Below are 21,162 nucleotides of genomic sequence, written 5' to 3'. Positions count from 1 at the left end.
TGTGAAGATAAAGACCCAAACCAGTGTTCTTGAACGACCCATCACAAAAGTATGTCTGCTGCTTGAAGACGACTCCTGTCCCCAGTAGACATTTTTAAGAAGAATGTGTTGAATATAACTAATCGGCTCCATTCATTATTTTGTATTGATAATTGTATTTAGTTATACACGCCATACAATTGGGGCCGGTGTGTAGGAGCCGATCTACAATAGGCCATCACATCATGTATGTATGCCATGTCTAACATTCCTGTTAGTGTGCTTTGTCACCCTCTACAGACATGGCAGAGACTAGAGGACATAAATACCTGGCCATCAGAGGGCCAGGTGTAGTTGATTGGAGGTTCACAGCTTTTTTACGTCTGGTTTTTGTTGCCCTACACCTCCTTCTATTCTAAGTTAGTTTATATGCTAAAAGTATTTTTATTTTGTTTTCAACTTGGATGGAATAAACCTTTTGAGTTCAACTTTAACTTTTCGTCTGGACATTCCTCATTCCCCTTTTTTGGTCACGTTTGCTGCACAAAGCCAGTCAGTTAGAAAAAGGTACTCTCAATCAACCACAAGAACAAAAGGTCTCTACACATACTTTACTTAAAAATACATGTTCCAAATATATATTTAACAATTTGCCCACTCTACCTCACCTATCCTGTTACTAGGGGTGACGATATTTGTGATGAATATCGTCCAGACGTCCGACGATATGTTACAATGTCTCCACGATATGCCTGGCATTCTCTGAGTATTAGTTCAAACGATCAATTCATAAACTCCCAAGACAAATGTAAAATGTTTTTGTTTATTTCAGACTGTACAAAATTATGCATGCAAGTAAACCATCCCATCCCCGTTCCCCCATTCTGTACGCACATCATATTTCCAATGAGAAAATAATAAGTATTAAACAAAATTAAATTAAAATGGTTTCAGGCATCTCAGTCCTTTGGTCCGTTCAGGTTTTGTTGGAGGTTCTGGCAACTGGCAAGCCTTTTGGGCAGTGTTGCCATATTTTGCGAGAGAAAAAAAACTGAATCTTGGGGAAAAGATGTGGAATGTTTTCCACGAACATACACAACATTGAACATACACAAACAGTACACAAATCTTGTATTGGGGTCCTTGGCAGCTGGGGGTTGATGGACAAATATTAATTTGGGGGTCCTTGACAAGAAAACGTTTGAGAACTACTGGTTTAAAGTAAACATTAAACAGCAAGACCAACTAAGCAGTTAAGAAACAAGCTCAAAAACAAAAAGCCGTTTACAATAATAGTAAGAGAAATCTATGAAAATCTGGGAACTAAATCGTTACCAAGAAATTTCTTCACCAATGTGTTTCTAAAGGTGTCTAATAACATGTACTAAAAGTTTGAAATTCAACTCCCGTGGGAAATTTGAGTTTTTAGCATAATATGTGACCATACCCTTAACATCCTATATAAGGCAAAAAAGTCCAAATGTCATCATTCTTTAAGTAACATGTGACATATGAAACTAGGGTGTTTGCATGATTCTGAATTAATTCCAAGCATTAGTTTTGCACAAAAAACACTCCTTGGGAGGAAAACGGCCACACAAACGTGATGAGGTCAGCACATTTGGTCAAGTGGATATGGCCTAATTTAGCCCAAGGGGTGTTTTTTGTGCAAAACTAATGCTTGGAATGGATTCAGAATCATGAAATCACCCTAGTTGCATATGTCACATGCTACTTAAAGAATGATGCAATTTGGACTTTTTTGCCTTATATAGGATGTTATGGGTATGGTCACATATTATGCTAATAACTCAAATTTCCCACGGGAGTTGAATTTCAAACTTTTAGTACATGTTATTAGACACCTTTAGAAACACATTGGTGAAGAAATTTCTTGGTAACGATTTAGTTCCCAGATTGGTCAAATACCTGATAAAATGCCCTTACAAAATGCCCTGTTAAAATGCCCTGTTAAAATGCCCAATTAGCTGACATGGCATTGATGGCAACGCTATACTTTGGGGATCTTGACTGTCATATAAAGAGGCCTTTTCGGAGTGTCAACGCCTTTTTCCCTGCAGACGTCAAAGAGGAAGATGGATTCCTCACATCCAATAATCGGATGTGAACTACGTTCTCTGATAGCTGGTACTGCACCTGTGAATTTCAAGCCTCGATGTGCAGGTGGAGAGCAGATATCAGAACCCTTCCCATAAGTGCAGTAGTTCCCAATCCCAAGTCCATAACGTAGAAGTAGGCTGGGACTTGAACGCCATTCCTGTGAACAGTGGCTTGCATGCAGCCCTGCTCCATCATGGGGCCCTGTGAACATATCATCTGCACTGAAGTGGAGTAATGGAGAGGAACGTCTTTAAAATGCTCCTCGTAGACGCATCGGGGTAGGACGGAGACCGCGCTACCAGGATCCACAGTCAGCTCCACTGTCTTCAGTGGCTTTTCTGCTGCCTGAATGTCCACTGGTATTGTGTACAACTGTGTCTTAACAGGAGCAACACAGAGTGTGTATTTGGGTGCTTCATCCTCCGTCTCTGAACTGAGTGTGTGCTCTGTGTCATCCTCCATCTCCTCTGAACGGAGTGTGTCCTCCACTTGAATCTTCTGTGCTTCTTGAGCAAAGGGGTTCTCCTCTCTCATTTGTAAAAGATCTAAAAATACATTTAGTTTTGGCACGAGCTGAGCATCGTGCGTTAATGTGATTGCACATTGACTGTGATTGCTCAACAGGAGGATGCTCATTTGACTGGAATTTGCTTTAGGTTTAGACTGTAGTCTTCTTCTCCTGCTGCCTGCTGTCTTCTCAGTCCGCATGGCATCATGTACAGAGTCATCACCTCGGCCCGCCATTGTATAGATGATGGTTTAGCCTACTTCACCGGCTGAGCAGGATACAATCTGTGTGTCACAAGCAGTGGTTGTACAAGTAAAGTAGATACGAACAGCCAAATCTTAAAATAAGACTATAATGTATACGGTATCCTATTAATCGAAATAACTAGTAACAACAAATAATTATAGGAGTATGGTACATTATTTGCCTGACACTGTACAACTGTGCGGAGTACAAGTATAACATATCAAAACGTAAATACTCAAGTAAAGTAGCTCCCCTTTTTTAACTTTATTGAACTGTAGCCTATATGATGATTTTCTTTTCTGCATAGAAGTGTATATTTGTACGTCTTTAAATGTTCTGATGTAGCCATGGTTCACATGACGCTCGTACTTCAATCATGACAGTCATGTTTCAGGGCTAGTTCTGATGAAGTGGAAATGGAGGCATCTGATGTAAACAAGTCTTTTTCTGGTTTTATCCTCGTAGCAGTTTTTGTATTGACCTGTACTTTCGTTTGAACTGTGCCCATTCTACAAACTCTAAAAGTTTCAATCAAGGAATTTCAATACCTCAAACTTGTCCTCAAGTACCACTTGGTCACACGTTGTCAAGGGAGATTGAAGCAAAAAGCAGGTAACAAGCTGAAAAGGCTAGTTTAATGAAGATGAATGGCAAGTGCAGGTGGTCAATCTGAATATTTAACACGTAGCCTCAGCCTGGGTAACCATTTATCCAATCACAGCGCGGCTGACCGCCCAGACGATGGAATCTAGTCTAAAGGTGCCGTGGGGGAGTCAGTGTAAAAGTATGTGCTCGTTTTGTTACCAGCGGGCCTGCCGTTTGGCCGGGGGGCGGAGTCAATGCTTTTCCCAATGGAAACAAACCGCCACGCGGTCATACGATGGAATGAAACGAGCGCTCTCTCTGTGTCGGTGAGCCACGTGACCCGAGGGGCCGTACTTAAATCGCTGTTGGCGCGAGTTCTGTACTAGCAGAAAAAGAACACAACAGGAATACAAGCAGACGCGTCTTGAAAGCAAACAAAACACTGAAAACAGTAAGTTAATATTTACTATTTATTGGTTTGCCCCATAGTGCTTGTTTTACGCGAATATGTAACTCTTGTTTAACGTGGATGGGATGGACGCACACACAGCTGGAACTAAAACTATCACAAACAAGCTTGTTTCGTGTGTTCACCGCCCTCTCTCGTTTTGTTATTCCCTGTTTGATTTCATTATAGTTCTATATGGACCCGAGTCCGTTAAAGATTTAATGAATGAATTGATCAATGGTGACGATGAGTTTGATCACTGTACGTAACGTCAAAGGCTCAGTTTAGTTATACGAACGGTATCAATACTTTGATTGCACGTTACATTTGCTTAGAACGGCGGCCGGCGGGTGAATGCCTTGCTTTGGATCAAGACTATCATAGATTCAGACTTTTACCTTCGTATCTGACAATCCATCTATGAGCTTGATCCACAGGCTAGTGAATACTCAACATCGCGGACACCCATTTTGAATTTAGCTCTTGAGACTAGAGTGCACAGATCTTCCTTTTGTATGCTCTCGGAGTCTTAGACCCATAACACGACCCGACGTTGAAAACAGTGGCTTTTGTATTAGAACTGAAGTTTATCTGATGTTCTAACTGATGTTTACCTATTCTTCAAAACTACTCTAAATGTTGTCTTTTTTCCTACTTTAGGCTACTACTGAAAAAATGAGTTCCAACAAAACGATGAAACAAGGGGTCAGGTCCTCAGAGAATATCAAGGTAATATAGTCTCCTCTCTTCCCCCAACAAGTGGGTGCTGGGTGGCATTAACCCTGGCTGGCACCCCTGTTTTGTGAAACATTTTCAAGACTTGTCAAATTGTTCAAAGAAGATGGATCTACAAGCTAACAAATGTCACATTGCAATGTTGTGAGCTTGTAGATTAGCTGTTTTCAAATGACTGGACTGAAGTGTAAAATCTGATCACTCCTCTTGGTGTTTTCAGTTACTATGAGGTAATCACCACCCTTGGTTAGTTGTGAATAGTGGTTCCCAAACCTTTCAGGTCAAGACTCCAGACACAAACTAGTAAAAATAGCAGATCTATAGATCGACAGTTAGAATCATGAGTGAGTTAAACTGCCCCCCTGAAATCACATTTGAGTGTTCAGGGTCCAGCACTTATTTCATGGTCTATGGTACAACAAATCACGCACTACCACTTTGCAATAGAGCAGACATGTATCAGCAATTTTGCAGCCAGTCCCATCATTCTAGGTGAAATGTTTCAAAGACCCAAGATACTTTTGAATAGTGGTAAAATGTTCAGTTAAGCCTTTAATCAAAACAAATTGAAACATTTCAGAACTTGGGTCAGGATTTAGAAGGCATTTTTAGAATCTGCCTTGGGTCTAAATGGGTTCCTCCGTTTCATTCCATGTGGCATTAACGTCTAAAATGTTACTTTCTGGTACATGCAGACAGCGGCCGGTTGTTAATTTTATGTGACTCCTGTGCTCGCAAAGGGGCTACATCAAGCGTCAACATTTACTTAGAATTTCTTTAGGCCTGGTTCTTCAAGTGGCCTTCAGATGGAGCCACAGGTCTGTAATGATCACCAAATGTGACACCGCCAGTGTTCATTTAAACTTCCATAAATGCACACATTGTGTTTTGACCGCTGCCAAACATTAACTAACCTAACTTGACTGTTGCCTGTAATGGGCTGTGGGGGAGAACACTTTCCCACGATCATTACCAACGTGCACGCGGGGTAGGTGAAGGTGCAAGGGCCTGACGCGGCCGCGCACCGTGGGAATCAACACAGCCTTCTGATGCATTCAGCCCAGCCCCTTTCCCTCCTGTCAACAGAGCCACCCCCATTGTACTTTATTTGTGTGGCAGTGTCTTACACTGAAAATGGGCAATCTGCAAGCTTGCATCATGTCTCATTGCAATACCATTGTGAGCTTGTAGATTACCTATTTTCAGTGAGCGACACTGGCGTACAGCAAAGTACAAATCAGGCTTTACTCTTCCCAGGAGTGACAGTGTAACTAGAGTAAGGGCTGTAAAGTGGTACTAAGCCGCGGTGAATGAGCTGTGAAGGCGCGCTGCTGATTGTCCTGTGCCCTTTTCCCACGGGACTGAACTGTAATAGCTTCTCAAGACCCAGACGGGGGGGGGTTGGGGGGGGGGGCAGGGGCGAGGGTCACCCACTGCTTGTGTTTTTGCAACCTTTTGTTTCCAGTTAACACTGGGAGGAACCAAATATAGTTCCTCTTTACAACTGACCTGTGGTGGCAATTGAATTAAAGTTGCGATGTGCAGTAGCACACACTTTAAATAGAGCATTTTTGTGTTTTCCAGAGCTTTTTCTCACCATCTAACCAGGCGATGGGAGCCGTGAGGAAAACCTTGCAGGTCCTGCAGCCCTCAGCCTCCGGCACAAATGTGGGCAAGTCGCACCAGGTACAGTCTGCTCAAGAGGCCATGGCTTTGCTGTTAAGCGTTCTAAATGTCTATCTGGTGTTTTAAGTTAACATGGCTCTATTCGGATGGGAAATCGAAGTTTGTTAAGCGGGGGGTGGGGGGGTTAAGTAAACACAATGGTCTGAGCAAACCAGTATTTTTGTCCCACATAATCATTGTCCCATTGACTATGATTGGAGAATTTACGTGTCTGAGCAAATCGGCTAAAGTTTGATAAATGGGGTTTCTTTCCTAATGGGACAACATTGGTAACCTCACTGGGGGGGGGGGGGGGGGGGGGGAGGGGGGAGAGAGATCTGTTAAGGGCTGAAGATTTAAACCATTGCACAGAACGGTTTGTAGCAATGATGTCTATCCAAATATAGAGCTTTAACCTTAACACAACTCAATGGAGCACACAGTACATCAAATGTATCTGCAATGTTGTACGTTCTCGCTCCTCAGAATGGCAAAGCCATCCCCAAAAGGAAGCAGTGGGGTTGTGACCCGGTGACTGGCTCCAAACGGACGAAGGCGGAAGTGAAATCCACCCAGACGGAGAGCGATTGTCTGCCAGATGGCGTCTCAGCCGATGCTTACATGCTCATGGTCCAAGGTGGGTGTTCAGTTTCTGTTCTGTTCTGCTAGCCACTAAGTCCCTGGTAATGATCACATCAGCTCCCAGTCAAAAGCTATTGTGACTTTTCTTATCTTCCCTTAAAGGGATAGTTCAGATTTTTTGAACTTAAGTTGTATGAAATACTTGCCATTAATATAGTGGTTGCAACTGTATTAATTGATTGCCCGAGTCCCATGGTGGGAGTTCTGCTCTGGTTTTGGTCAATATTAAGTAGTTCCGGTCATTTTGTGGGGGGCACTGGGGCCACGCAGTAAAAGTAAATGAATCCACAAAACAAACGTAATTTGTATTGACCTATTTCTAAAATATTAGCGTGACTTTCGTTCAACTTTGACCCCTCTATCACATGGAACTATTTTTTTGGGCGTAGTGATATGGACACAAAAAACATAGTTTTGTGTGATAGAGGGGTAAAAAAAGAATGGAAGTTGCACTAATATTTTAGAAATGGGTCAACAATACAAATGACGTTAGTTTTGTGGATTCATTTACTTTTACTGCGTGGCCCCCAGTGCCCCCCACAAAATGACCTGAACAACTTGATATTTCACCAAAACCAGAGCAGAACTCCCACCACAGGACTCGGGCAATCAATTAATACAGTTGCAACCACTATATTAATGGCAAGTATTTCATACAACTTAAGTTCAAAAAATCTGAACTATCCCTTTAACCATTGAACCCAAGCATCACTGTTCTTGAGCGAACATTCAGTAAAAATGGCAGATCTGCTCATGCGTCGCAACGTGATGCATTGGGAGCTTTTTTTCCTATCTATTTCAGGCTAGAGATTTGGATGGAAGGGAGACAAAGTATAGAACCCCTGAGGACCCTGGTCAAAATATGTATCATTTAGATTAGTCATATTATGCACTATTTCAATCTGCAATGATCCTGCACAACTAAGAATTTCTTTCACCTTAATTCTGACAAAGTTTGCTTTTGATGTAAGTTATAAGTTGAACTCCTTTTGTTCATTGAGTGACTGCTTGTCTCCCACTCTTTCAGAGACTCCTCCCTCCGCTTACTGGAAAGAGGTAGCCGAGGAGAGACGCAAGGCCCTGTACAACGTCCTGCAGGAGAACGAGAAGGTGGGTTAATCTTCGAGAGATCTGAACTAATGTTTAGCCGTCAGTCCAGCCTGTTCCCACGCTGACTGAAATCATCCATTTAGTGCTTTTAGGCTTCTGTCCCAGTAGTCTCACTCTCAATGAGACCTAACTGTTGCATATAATCAAGCAGACAAACAAATTGTATATTCAAATTGATATATGTCGGCTATTCTAGGTGCATGGTACCTTTGCATGGTGAAATGTCTCGCTAGTTCTCACACAAGAGGTTTAATGAATTGAAAAACACTCAAACAGGTTTGGGAATTCATTACATGAAACGGTCACCTGTGCGTCCAGTCTTCAAGGGACATTTCACCGCTGGAAGAAACTGCCATCACTCGATGTTAATAGTATTTGTAGTAGATAACGGTAGCACAATTTGTAGTTTGTACCCTATGGCCAGAAAAATAATGAAGTCTGTGTTTGACTGGATTGCTGAATTCCTATAATGCTTTAGTGCACTTCCCCTCATTGTGGAGAGTGGGGAGGCTGCATGGATGTGTCTTTGTAGTCCCGGAAGGAAGTGAGACCACATTTTCATGAGGTTTTTGGTCATGAACATGGCGTCATGACTAAAATATAAAAAAAACATATTGCGCACACAAACCCCAGGAAAGTGTAGCGCTGGATGCAAAAGGGGTGAAGAGGCCCTTTAATGTTTGTAAACAATTTGATCTTGAAAGCCTGAAATGATAGCCAGAGAATCCCTTTTCGTTCACTTTATTATTTGGTCCAGTAGCATGTTAAACGGGGGGGGGGGGGGGGGGACACAGAAGTATAGGATATCGCATCCCCACATTTTCTTTATAGGATATCACATTTTTATGGATACAGATTAAATACAAATGTAATTTATGAACTGTGCAGACTCTAATCCCGCACACCATGTTTTTCAGTACGTGCATTTTGTGTTTGTCCATCGGTCACATTAGTCACCACCATGCTTGTCCTTGTCACCGCTACAGTTTCACAAAGACATCGAGGCCAAGGATGAGCAAATCGCTGAGCTGAAGAGCGAAAATGAGGAGCTTCAGGAACTGGCCCAGCATGTCCAGTACATGTCTGATATGATTGAGGTATAAAGTCATGTTACTGACTGCTTGTAGGTTACTAAAACATTTTTGAAAAGGTGTGAATTAGTTTATAGAACAATGTGGCTAGTGCTGTAAATGTCTGTCGCGTGTAAACATATGTCAAACGGTTAAAATTACTATTGTGGCCTGTGCCGTGGCGCAGCGGTCCAGGCACCTTGGCTGCTAAGCCAGCTTTACAGCATGTTGTGGGTTTGAGTCCCGATCCAGACAAACTTTGGTGTGTCCTCCCCATCTCTCTCCCCCTTTCCTGTCAAAGGCAAAAAAGCCCCAAAACATATCTTTAAAAAAATAAATACTTGGGTGTGAACCCTTGATGTGCTGTAAACTCCATCTGAGGCGTTTTGCTTGAGTTATACTTGGTCGTGCGATACCACTCACCGAAAATGGCGTTATACAGGCTCTCAACTCAAGTGGCTATTTTTGGTGGCTATCACGCTTTATAGATTCTGTGCTTGCTAACATGTGATGTCTTTTCAGAGGCTCACTGGGTCAAGTCCAGAAAATCTGGAGCAGCTGAGAGACATGGCCCTGGAAATAGGGGATGAAGATGACGAGGCTGAATGTAGTCTCGGTGACGAGGATGACGAGGCTGAAGGTAGTCTCAGTGACGAGGATGAAGGTGACGAGGATGAAGATGACGAGGATGAAGATGACGAGGCTGAATGTAGTCTTGGTGACGAAGGCGAGGATGACGCAGACTGTAGCCTTGATGGGGATGATGGTGCCGAATGTAGCCTTGATGAAGATGAGACTGAATGTGGGGCCAGTGATGATGATGAAGAAGAGGCCTCAGACCAGGACCCAGATGAACCGTCGGGACAGTAAAAACCACACTGCTGCGAGTGCTGCCGGTCATTTGTTTTGTGATACGTAATGCCGTTTTTAGATCCCGGCTGCAAGTTCTCTAGTTTTATTTTTATTTTTTAAATTACAGTCAAGTTTGTGCAATGGCACTTTAGGTTTGATTGTGTAGCTGCCTTGCCACGATGTAATGTGGTGCGACGTCTTCATTATTCAACATTGTTGAGCTGATTGGAAACTCATAATCCAAAATGGCCTAATTGACATTGCACAGTGAAACAGCTCTCAAAATGTAAATTTTAGCGTAAACAAATATGTTGCTGCCAATATAATGTCACAAATCGATGGCTTTTATTCTTAAAGAAATGTCAACTCCTAGTTTGACCTTTTAATTATACATTTATATATAAATGGGTGTAGGTATTGTGATGTTATATTGGCAGAATCTGCTTTGTGTTGAAAGTGTCTTTGAGAGCTCTTTCACCATGCAGTCAAGTCAACGAGGAGACTTATTTTTTTTGGGGGGGGGGGTTTAGGCTCTTCTGTGGTCTCCATCACTGCCTTGCACATAGCCTTGTTTCTGCTTCCTAAAACAAGTCTGTACTGATTTAGTCTCCTGTAATTTCCCCAGCTCTAATCAACCAGCTATTGAAATGTTTAACCATGGCAAGTAAACTTCACTACACCAAACGTCATTGTGCTTTTTAAAGGGGCAGTTCTAGAATGAAGTACTATGTGTTTGAAGAGCAGTTCACTCTCATCTCCATGACTGGCCCCATGTTCTCTCTAAACCTCCTTGGTGGCATGCTGTATTTCATATTCCTCCTAGCCAGAGACAATTGAACCTGTCGCTGAAGTTGCTCATTCAGTTTCCAAACCAAGGCTTCAGAGACCTGATTTTCTAGCCTGTGTCTTCATATGTGGACCGTTAATCATTCAGGTCCTAAATCTGTTGTGTCTCAAATATGGTGTTCTCTAGCCTGGACAGGGAGAGCTCTACATCATCTGCCAGCACATGGTCCTGAATCTATCTGCCTGCCTGCTCTTCAAACTGGTTGCTGTTGTACGATGGAGCATAACTTGGGTTTAAGATTGTACACCTTGTTGCCATGTGGTGTTTTAATAGATCTACTACAGTGCAGTTTTATTGCACTCTTATGTACATATGATTTGATAAGTTCTGTGCAATAAACATTTTAAAACTTTCATGGGCTGTGCCTCTTGTGTTGAATCACTTTTCTCAGATTCACAATCTCAACTTTTGTAAAATATCTAAACTAGCAATGCATTATTAAAAAGTAAAGTGGGTGAAAATTTCATCTTCTAGATCACAACGTGTGTGTGTGTATATATATATATATATATATATACACACATGCATAAAGGCAGGTACTTTAGTACAAATTTGACTGCAACTAATAATTGCTGGTAACCAGAGTATTTATAGCCAGCAGCTGCTGGGATTGAGTAATTTGTCCACCACTGGGCCCATGAGTATGTAGCAAGGTTGCACTGACTAGTGAATCTTGGTAGATGTCTGGAAAGTAGCCCTGTAGACTTGTGTAGTGACAATTTGCTAATGACATTCCGTCTTCATCCAGTAGAGTGTGCCAGTGAGCCAATTATACAATGCAGCCAGACACTTGCAGGTCCATATTTGGTTCCATTTGTACACTTGAGTTAAATAAGCAGACAATTTTGGGGTGGAGGTTCCAGTGCATAGTTAAGTGATTCTCAACCCTTTGAATTTCCAGAGCCCCCAGTGTGATGTACATTAGGCCTTGGACCCCCATTTGAGACCATGTTTTTTCTCTTGACTGATTCCATCTACACTGTACAATCGTCTGTTAAACTCAAGAGTGTACAAATGGACCCTCTCTGAGTTACCAACGAGTAAGGGACCATTTGCACCCCTGTTGGTACATAATGGACCATACATTGAGAATCAGTGCTAAAAAATGTCAGTTTGGGTCTCACAAAAGTACTTGATAAAACCCTCTACTCTCAACCTGGTATTCCTACATAATACCAGGTTGACATAACCTCAAACTATGCCTATAGTATAAACCTAACCATATTCCTAAGCGTAACCTCAGTAAAACTGTGCCGAATCCTAAACTTAATGGATCCAAATTAAAATATTAGCTTCTCTAATACAGAACAGCTCGGCATGTAACACTACTGTATAACAATGGGAGAGTATCCAAATGTAACCAAATAGTACACTATAGAGAGTTACATTACAGGGCTGTACGTGCCCATGGTGTGCTACACTGCCTTTAGAGTGGATGGGAGTGATAGGCAAATTGAGTTAGACAGATACCAGGTCTGTTTCTACTGTTGAGCCACAAATATACTTCTTCATAGTTCCATAAAGATGCCTCTGAAAGTTCAAGAGAACATAAACAATACAATTCACAATTTAAGCATTTAGCTGATGTTCTTGTTTCCAGAGCAACTATGCAGCAAACACGGTGAATTGTCACATGTATGTAAACTGTTCCCACAGTTGGTCAAAACAACATGCTATATAAAGACAAGACTTCACATGAAATAAATGTTTACCAACAGCAACTGCTTTTTGTGTGTGTTCTGTCTTAATCTAGGAAATATTGTACAATATTGTACCTTACAAATGGAAATACTTTTTACAGGGTGATCCGATACACAGAAGATCTGTGCCAATATACACAGAGGGAAATGGAATTAGTTATTTGCTTTGTTTCAGTATTGAGACGTTACAGTCCATCTTTAGGTCTGTACTCTGCAGCCTACTCTATTATACTGCATGTTACAGTTACACTCTGACTTATTGCACTAAAAGTAATATTCGTCTTGGCCTTATTAGTGAAATTGTAAGGAGGGCACGTATGTTTATATCAAAAGATGATTATTATATTTCAAGTAGTCTGTGAATTATGTTGAATTATGCCGGTAGGCCTATATTGTTTTACTTATGACCCGGTTTCCCTAGACCATGGGGTCTTCAATGCTTTTCAGACCAAGAACCCCAGAACCCCAGCTGAGGGAGAGATGGAGCAGGTACCCCCACGTCATATCGGATTCATGTTAAATGTGTGTTTTTTTTCAGGACGGGAATCCCGAACCCCCTTTCGGATTTTTACCCCTCAAGACGGGAACCCATTTTTGGGTTATTGTCGCTACCTTCAGTATATAGCAGCATAACATTTATTTTTCTATTTTTGAGTGGTGTAAACCACTCCTACAACTGGCTTTTGTGTGCAGAAAAAAATGAGCATGGTTGCTATGTTCAAAATAATTTCTGACGTAATTAAATCACACCCGGGTGAACTGGATGACCGTAGCAACCATGGTCATTTTCTCTGCACAAAAAAAGCCAGTTGTGAAATCACATCCGGGTGTGATTTCATTACGTCAGACATTACGTCAGACCACAGCTGATCATGCTATATAAAACCTTACACCACTCAGTTCACACGGGTGTGATTTTTTAATAAATATTTGAAGTTTTACAGAAAACTTAGGCCTAGTTCAGGATTTAGAAGGCGATTTTAGAATCGGCCTCAGTCCCAAGAGTTAAACCCTCAATAGGACTATTTTGTAAACTTGACCTTTGGCTCGGTTCTTAATCTTTTTTCCCTCTGCATCAAACATCTTTGCCAAAAATAGACGATCTACAAGATCAAAAGGTCTCTCAGTAGATCTGCTATGTTTGAGGGGCGCTAGCCCCTCCTATAGGCTTCAATGTTTGTTTTGTAAACGCCATTGACAATGAAGGGAAAATTTACGTCATAATGTGCCTCATTACGTCATATCGTCTCTTTATTGTTAATGGCGTTTAATGTTTGTTTGTTTTGTTGTTTGTTTTACATCACCATTACATCACCTAATCAACATGAGTTAGACTTTAATATATTAGCACCCCTCACTTCACACGGGTGTGATTTTTGGTTATAATGTTCCCCCAGAATTGGGATGCGAGTTCCTGTCACACAAGGGGGTCCTACAGTATCTCTGAGGACCCCTTAGGGGTTCCGAACCCCCTGTTAAAGACCCCTGCTTTAGACAGTATAGAAGGAAAATTCTGTAGGCCTACATCCCCTGGACCCCTGGTCTACAGTGCCTTTAGAATTGTACTCTTCTTTATTTGTACACAGAGACACACTTGAAACATTTGCAGTGCATTCACAGTAGCCTAGTATATGCATTGCATATCAACCACACCCAGGCTGCTATGTTGTATTGGCACCCATGGGTCTAGGCCTAATTAGAAGGTTTGTGTATGGATTGAATCATTCAATACACGACATAGCCTATTTTATGGACCCTATAAGGTAGGACCCTTCTACCTTCTAGAACTGCATTACAAGAATCCCATTACCTATTCTCCAATCTGGCCCTGGGTACCCTATCTGACTACAACGGCTATAGGCTACACAATAGGCCTATTTCAACTTATAAGTATTAAGTAAGCAATGAGCAAGGCTATCTTCAAATCATTGATTGATTGATTGAAAAAAATTATTAACAGTTTGCAGAATTACAGTACATTTCAAGCACAAACTCAATACAAAGGCTGTTAACTGTGAGTGGACGACCCAATTAAGCATTACACTTGTTTCCAATAGGGTCCACAATGTTCAATTCATCAAAAACATTTAGAGACGCTCTGATCAATGAGGTTTCAGAGGTCAAATGAGTGAAAAATGAAAATACAATAGCTCATATGGCAGCCCATATTACAGATCTGTCTTTCTCTCTTTGAAAATGGCAAGAATGGCTGGGTGAATTGCAGCCAGGGAGGGCTTCTATCTAAAGATTGACTGATTGAATACTTGATTGTTGATTATTAATGCCCCCAAAATGTGCATTGTAATTTTGTCAGACATCCCCCCAGCACAGCCACACCCACCACGTGCCTGCGGCACTCCCATGTGCCATGCCCCTCCCTTCCCTCTCAACGCGAACGCGCAGAGCTCAGCTGACAAACATACTAGACGGAGCAGCACCATGAGCAGTACACACAGTCACACATCTCCTCTCCCGGCCTTTCCATAGTGCCCTGGTGACGACCAACCAGCCAGGTAACAGAAAACTACACCAACAACTAGTGTATTATTGTCTGTCACTTTGTCCCCCCCATATGTCAGATACAAACTATAACTTTAGTAGTTCACTTGCAAACATTTCGTCTCGAAACTCATCTAGCGCAAAACAGCTGAGCGTAAATTAGCGAGTAGGCTACCCACCTGCTTAACAAACTATCATTTAACGTTTAGATGACCAACACTGTAACACACGTCCACTGTCGGTAGAATGTGTTGTTGGTAGTTGAGCGTGTGAAGCTATCCGTATAATTTTGCTGATTTGTACTACGTAGTAACTTTATAGTTTTACATAATCTGACAAATCTAGGCAATTCCAAATTGCCTGCAGAAAAAGTAGAAAAACCTGGCTTTGTAATGTTCAGTCCAACCAAGCACAAGTAGTAGCCTTAACCATGCTGTCTATTTATGGGAGATTAGCCCCTAATTATCAATCATGCACAGCAGAACATTGATTTGGCTCATTTACCACTTGCAGCATAATGTCAAGATAATACAAAATAAATTGTAGACACTAAAGCCGAAAGCGTGCACAAACGTTCGAGGAGGTCGCTCCTTAATGAGAAGAATGATGCTAGCTCAAGCTAGTATTTGAGCTACAGTCCACAGGTGGACCCTGTTAAACAATTAAGTACACGCCGCGTAATGCTTTATCAGTGTGTCGTCCACAGTAGCCCTTGTACAGGGTTTCTTTGACTATGCATGCACCTCCTGGTACCACAGCACCTCAAAGGCCCTTAAAACCAGGCTCCAGACTTCCCAAAACAAACTGGTCAGGCTCCTACTTGACCTCGCCCCCCGAACCCACCTCACCCCTGCCCACTTCGACAGGCTGGAATGGCTTAGGGTCGACGACAGAGTACAGCATCTTGCAATGGGTCTGGTCCACAAGATTCGATACAACACCAAGATACCCATGTACCTGTCTAGATACTTCCTTTAGTGTTAAAGTCCACACCCACAACACCAGAGGGAGTGCAACGAACCATGTACAACCCAGATTCGGCACAAACAAGGGACTAAATTCTTTTCGCTCCTATGCCACCAAAATGTGGAACGCCCTACCAACAGTCATTAAGACATGCAAATCCCTTGACTCCTTCAAAACCGCTCTCAAAGGGCACCTACGGACGGCTGCAATTCGAAACTGGCCCCTGTAAAATCGGAACCCCTCAAACATGGACGCAAGGACAAGAGAGACGGTCGCGGCCACACAGCCAACTCAAGGTATGGCCACTGAGCCGACTTGGGGTCCCAACGCAAGGACTACACAAGAGACGGTCACGGTCACACAGCCAACTCAAGGTACGGCCACTAAGCCGACTTGGGGACCCAACACAAGGACGACACAAGAGATGGTCACGGCCACACAGCCAACTCAAGGTACGGCCACGGAGCCGACTTGGGGACCCAACGCAGCTCCTCCAAGGAAAACAAACAAATGAACGGAGCTGAACGTGAATCCCCCCCACCGCCCACCCCTTTTTTCCCTGACTGTATATGTTTCTTTTCCCTTTTTACCTCCTTTATGATGAATTCCTGTTCTGTCCTTTGTCTATATAGAAGTGTCTATTTGTACGTCTCTAAATGTTTTTGATGAATTGAACATTGTGGACCCTATTGGAAACAAGTGTAATGCTTAATTGGGTCGTCCACTCACAGTTAACAGCCTTTGTATTGAGTTTGTGCTTGAAATGTAATGTACTGTAATTCTGCAAACGTAATAAATATTTCAATCAATCAATCAATGGGACTTCTACTTTCTGCCCCACAGCGACAATATATCCAAATTCGGGCTGAATATTTGACCTGAGAAGGCTCTTTTTTTTTTCTTTTTTTCCAATTAAAACAGATTTGGAAAAATACGAAAGGAGGAAATACATAAATCCAACTTGCCGAAGAATAAGTATAATATTCTGAGAAGATCAACTGAGAATGGCGACAGCCGCACTGACACAGGGTCTGGAGCGAATCCCTGGCCAGCTGGGATACCTGGTGATGAGTGAGGATGGCGTGTTGGCGTCTGCAGGGGAGCTGGAGAATGACGAGCATACAGCGGGGGTCATAATGCAGATGGTCCGGACGGCCTGCCGCTTCCGCTTAGATGGTTCTGCAGAGCCTTTTTTCAAACGCATGTCGGTCATTCTAGCAGACTTTGTCTACGTAGTGACGGTGTCTGGTCAGAAAGTATTTGTGGTAAAGCGTCCGAACAACCAGCAAGAGCCCGTGGTTGTCTAGCTAAGCTGCCAGAGTCACCCGTTTCACTCTAATCCCCTCCCAGAGTGGGAGATGCTGAAAGGAACTGCTCATTGACCATGACCTCATACAGTCCTGTATGAGGTCATGGTTAATTTGCTGCTTTCATCAAGAGTTGTAATCTGTTGAACTAGTATCATTGCTAGTGTACTGAGATTTTGTTTAAATTAATATTTTGTGCATTTACGGGCGAAATAATTTGTTTTAAAATTCAAAATAAAACAGATTTTGGTATACGAGTGAATCAATGAGTGACTTTCTTTTAAAATATAAATTTCCTATCAACTGGGCCATGCTGATCGGCTTCTTCTCCAATTGCATGCACCAGTTGTCCCGTGAGAGGTTCTGTGGTGCAACCAATGCTACTAAAATGCATTATTTTTTTCATAGCGTCATTGTTTCTGTAATTGAAATTAATCAGTTAAAGTCCCAGCCCTAATCCAAATAATAAACGTGAACAAGTAATAATTGAGTAAATGTAGAGCTTTCCATCACTGCTGAATTGGCAGATCACTTTACGTTGATATTTCAAAATCTGGCTGTGGGTAACACAGAGAAAGACTTTCTCTAAAGCTCTGTTCCATTCAGTATCACAATGGTTCTCAAACGTTTTAATTTCAAGAACCCCCATGAAGTGATGGTCGTCTTACATAAAATCTGTGGGGCGAAATTAGGAGCAGAGGAGGAGAGAGATTGCACGTTTTGTCCGTCAAATTTTCTCTTGGAGTGTACAAATGGGACCAGAATGTCCTGCTCCAGCTGCATCAGGACGTCACACACCTCCCCAGCGCCTGCCTGCCGGAAAGAAAACGTTTTCACCTTGTTGACTGAGAGGCCCGAACCATATCGCCCGGATTCCCAACAGTAATTATTTTGAAAAAAGGTGAATTCGTAGGATATTCGGAATGTCCTGAGATTGTGTTTTTTGTTGTTTGAACACTGGAACATACAGTAAGTATATGAATATAAATTACATTTCTGCTTGGCTTTTAAGGCTTTGAAGTTGCACAGGACAGATATGACAAATAACCTAAGTATACAAAGCAGTGATGGACTGTCACAGACATATTTTATAACTTTATACGTAAAAAGAAAACAACGCGTCACAAGCTTGTAGATTCTTCTCGTATTTGAAAATATATGACAATTTTTCCACATGGAAATGAGTGGCGATTATGCAAAATAATTGATTACGGTATCTCAAATAGTAACGATTGTGGACAATAGCCGAGTACGATAATGTATCCACTGATACAATCATCAGTTCACTGCAGGCTGATTTTTCCATTTGTGCATTGACTGAATAGGAATATTAATTAGAAAATGCACGCACAATGCTGTGATTCCTGCTGAATTTGTACACATTTTGTGAATGGAAGAATATACAACAGATCTGTTATAACAAAATCGGAGGAAAATCATAGATTACAGAATGCGATGTGTAACCTTCCCAAATAGATGGACCACCACCAGCACCACCATGTGTTGAGAACTATGAGGCTGGGACTTTCTGCTATGATGGACTCCCTCATGGAAGTGGAACCGATACCTGTCCTGTGAGTGTGTTACATACAAGAATTAATACTACTAGTCCTTAGCCGTTCGAATATATGAACACGAAATTATTTACAGTGTGGGTAATGCGATTTAATAGATCATATTTTTGAGTATTTTGGGGTCTACTCGGTCTGGCTGGGCGAGGGAGTTGTTAAGGGATGAGCTTGGGAAGTTGGGATGGGCACACAATTAATATTATTTGCAGGTGGTCCGTGAAGCATTCCCTGGGGGGGTCTGTGTATTCCTGTGAGACACACACACACACACACCAGATCATTGAGAGAAAGAGAGACTCGCCTTGTTCTCAAGAGATCGTGCATTAGTAATCAATAGCTAACACACACACGCACGCACATGGTCAATGCCTGTGTGCAAATGCAGATCAGATACTTTCAAAAACAGGGAAAATAGCCACCTACAAGCTTGTACTATTTCATAAATAGAGTTTAAGTGGTGACTCTTTTGCTCACCTCTAGTTTTGCTTTCCGAAATGACACCTCTGTTACAGGTTGAATAATACTGTATATAGACCAGTGGTTCTCAGACTCTTTCATGTCAAGGACCCCCAAATTGATCCAGTATGTATTTGGCCACGGACCTCCATCTGTAAATGTGTTGTGCCAGGGACCTCTCTGTCTCTCTGTCTCTCTCTCTCTCTCTGTCTCTCTCGCTCTCTCTCTCTCTCTCTCTCTCTGTCTCGAAGTATAACTAATGGTTTAAGTGGTTCAAATGGTTTGCGTGAGCCTCACTTTTGTGAACCACTGCTTTAGACTTCAACATACATGGAGTTTGTTCTTTTTGAAAGAACCATTGTGATTTTTGAAATGTAATTCATATTCATATGTTCCAGTGTCTATTGGATTTTCTCTTCTCTTTTGTTCCCTCTCTTTTCACTCGCTTTTATTTCCCCCTCTCTCTCTCTGTGTCTGTTGTCGACCACGCAGGGCGATTCTGGCGGAGGAGTGGAGTACAACAGCCTACTCCACGGTGTGCACATCGCCAGCCGGAGGATGTGGTGTGAAGCACCGGCTATAGCCAAGGATGTCTCAAGGTTTAAGGTTGTACTTTATTGTTACATCTTGTGTACAGGTACATAAGAGTAAAACTTATTTTTGTTTTGGCTTTCTTACAGACAATGCAGCAGCATAGATATCATAACATTCAAAACAACAAAACCACAGCAAGCACAGCAAACAAGAATAAAGAGTGCAAGAAAGAGCAATCAAAGTGTAAAAATAATAGTAAGATATGTATGTACATGTGCGAGTTTTCCCTGTAGTAGCAAAGTTAGGTAAACTTTGTGTGAACAGCTTCACAGTAGGTTATGTTCCATATATATGTAGCAGAGTGGCAACTGGCTGCGCACCACTGACCGCTAGGGGCGCTGTTGCGCATTTACAATCAAGGAAAATCCAAGATGAATGCCAATCATGCCAGATTCCGAGACAGAGTGGATCAAAACACCTTTTTTATTTAAAACTACGGGTTGTGATTGCTTGCCGTACGTTACGTAAGTTAAAACACATAGTGTGCCCACACAACACTTTCAAAATAGTGACCCAGGGTGCCCACTTTTTACATTCATTTTTTCATTTTCTTTTTTTGAGTGGTGTAAACCACTCCAACAACTGGCTTTGTACCCGTGTACCCGTGTTCGTACCAAAAAAATGAGCATGGTTACTATGGTCACTGACATTACGTCAGACCACAGCTGATCAGGCTATATAAGACCTTGCACCACTCAGTTCACACGGGTGTGATTTTTTATAAATTAACGCAAAGGGGGACATTTTTCCTCGTGTGACCCATATAATTGGGTCCTCTACATTCCCTCTGAAGTAACATTGTTTACATGAAGATGTTGCTGTTTGGCAGAAACCTTTTATCTCCAGATTCTACACATTCTACATTTTTGTGTCTCCCACCCGTAAACGATCACACACAAAAGCATCAAAAATAGCCGATCCGCAAGCTCGAAACGTGGTGCTGAGCGACACATTTCAACAACTTGTAGATCTGCTACTTTTGCTGTTTTTATAAAATTTGAATCCTGAATAGTATAACAGTTTTGTTTGGACATATGAGGTTTCCACCCGACGGAGACGAAGAGTAAAATGGGTCACCTCGTTTCCACATTAAATAATGGACCTATTTTTGCATCACACCGACCCCGGCTCCGAGGTTATACTTAAAACAAAGTGATACCCCCCACCCCCTCCTTGTAGAGTAATAGTTTCCAGATGATGGCCTATGAGCAGCCTTAATATTCTGTGATTAAGTCATAAAAAGTACGGAATGACTGTAATC

General features: G+C 42.0%; 2 protein-coding genes and 1 long non-coding RNA gene across 4 annotated transcripts; 2 read left to right on the top strand and 1 right to left on the bottom strand.

Annotated features, from left to right (window-relative positions):
• Nucleotides 1–788: 788 nt before the first annotated feature.
• LOC306938334 lies at nucleotides 789–3,583 on the bottom strand. The gene is made up of 2 exons (XR_013791710.1): nucleotides 3,403–3,583; nucleotides 789–2,892 (listed from the first exon to the last, which is right to left on the bottom strand). It is a non-coding gene; the product is annotated as an uncharacterized lncRNA (long non-coding RNA).
• A 219-nt stretch (nucleotides 3,584–3,802) lies between these two features.
• Nucleotides 3,803–11,161, top strand: gmnn (geminin DNA replication inhibitor). 2 transcript variants are annotated; one of them, XM_079522477.1, is made up of 8 exons: nucleotides 3,803–3,890; nucleotides 4,548–4,616; nucleotides 6,207–6,308; nucleotides 6,774–6,924; nucleotides 7,957–8,039; nucleotides 9,026–9,136; nucleotides 9,632–9,773; nucleotides 9,804–11,161. In XM_079522477.1, the coding sequence occupies exons 2-8, from the start codon at nucleotides 4,563–4,565 to the stop codon at nucleotides 9,977–9,979; spliced, it is 819 nt and encodes a 272-aa protein (XP_079378603.1). In that variant the 5' UTR covers nucleotides 3,803–3,890; nucleotides 4,548–4,562; the 3' UTR covers nucleotides 9,980–11,161. The 2 variants fall into 2 exon arrangements, with proteins under 2 accessions (XP_079378603.1, XP_079378602.1); XM_079522476.1 differs by having other exon boundaries at nucleotides 9,632–11,161.
• Nucleotides 11,162–14,840: 3,679 nt separating this feature from the next.
• LOC306938562 (ragulator complex protein LAMTOR4-like) lies at nucleotides 14,841–17,537 on the top strand. The gene is made up of 2 exons (XM_079522788.1): nucleotides 14,841–15,021; nucleotides 16,895–17,537. The coding sequence occupies exon 2, from the start codon at nucleotides 16,978–16,980 to the stop codon at nucleotides 17,278–17,280; it is 303 nt and encodes a 100-aa protein (XP_079378914.1). The 5' UTR covers nucleotides 14,841–15,021; nucleotides 16,895–16,977; the 3' UTR covers nucleotides 17,281–17,537.
• The last annotated feature ends 3,625 nt before the right edge of the window (nucleotides 17,538–21,162 follow it).

Source organism: Electrona antarctica (assembly GCF_951216825.1).
Source record: "Electrona antarctica genome assembly, chromosome: 15".
NCBI classification, from domain to species: domain Eukaryota; kingdom Metazoa; phylum Chordata; class Actinopteri; order Myctophiformes; family Myctophidae; genus Electrona; species Electrona antarctica.
This window is presented reverse-complemented; position numbering and strand designations above follow the sequence as displayed.

Excerpts from the sequence above, each read along its gene's own strand:
- LOC306938562 (XM_079522788.1), top strand. The coding sequence starts at position 16,978 with ATGGCGACAGCCGCACTGACACAGGGTCTGGAGCGAATCCCTGGCCAG.
- gmnn (XM_079522476.1), top strand. The coding sequence starts at position 4,563 with ATGAGTTCCAACAAAACGATGAAACAAGGGGTCAGGTCCTCAGAGAAT. Across the intron at positions 6,309-6,773 it reads ATGTGGGCAAGTCGCACCAG|AATGGCAAAGCCATCCCCAA; the intron begins GTACAGTCTGCT and ends CTCGCTCCTCAG. Across the intron at positions 6,925-7,956 it reads TTACATGCTCATGGTCCAAG|AGACTCCTCCCTCCGCTTAC; the intron begins GTGGGTGTTCAG and ends CCACTCTTTCAG.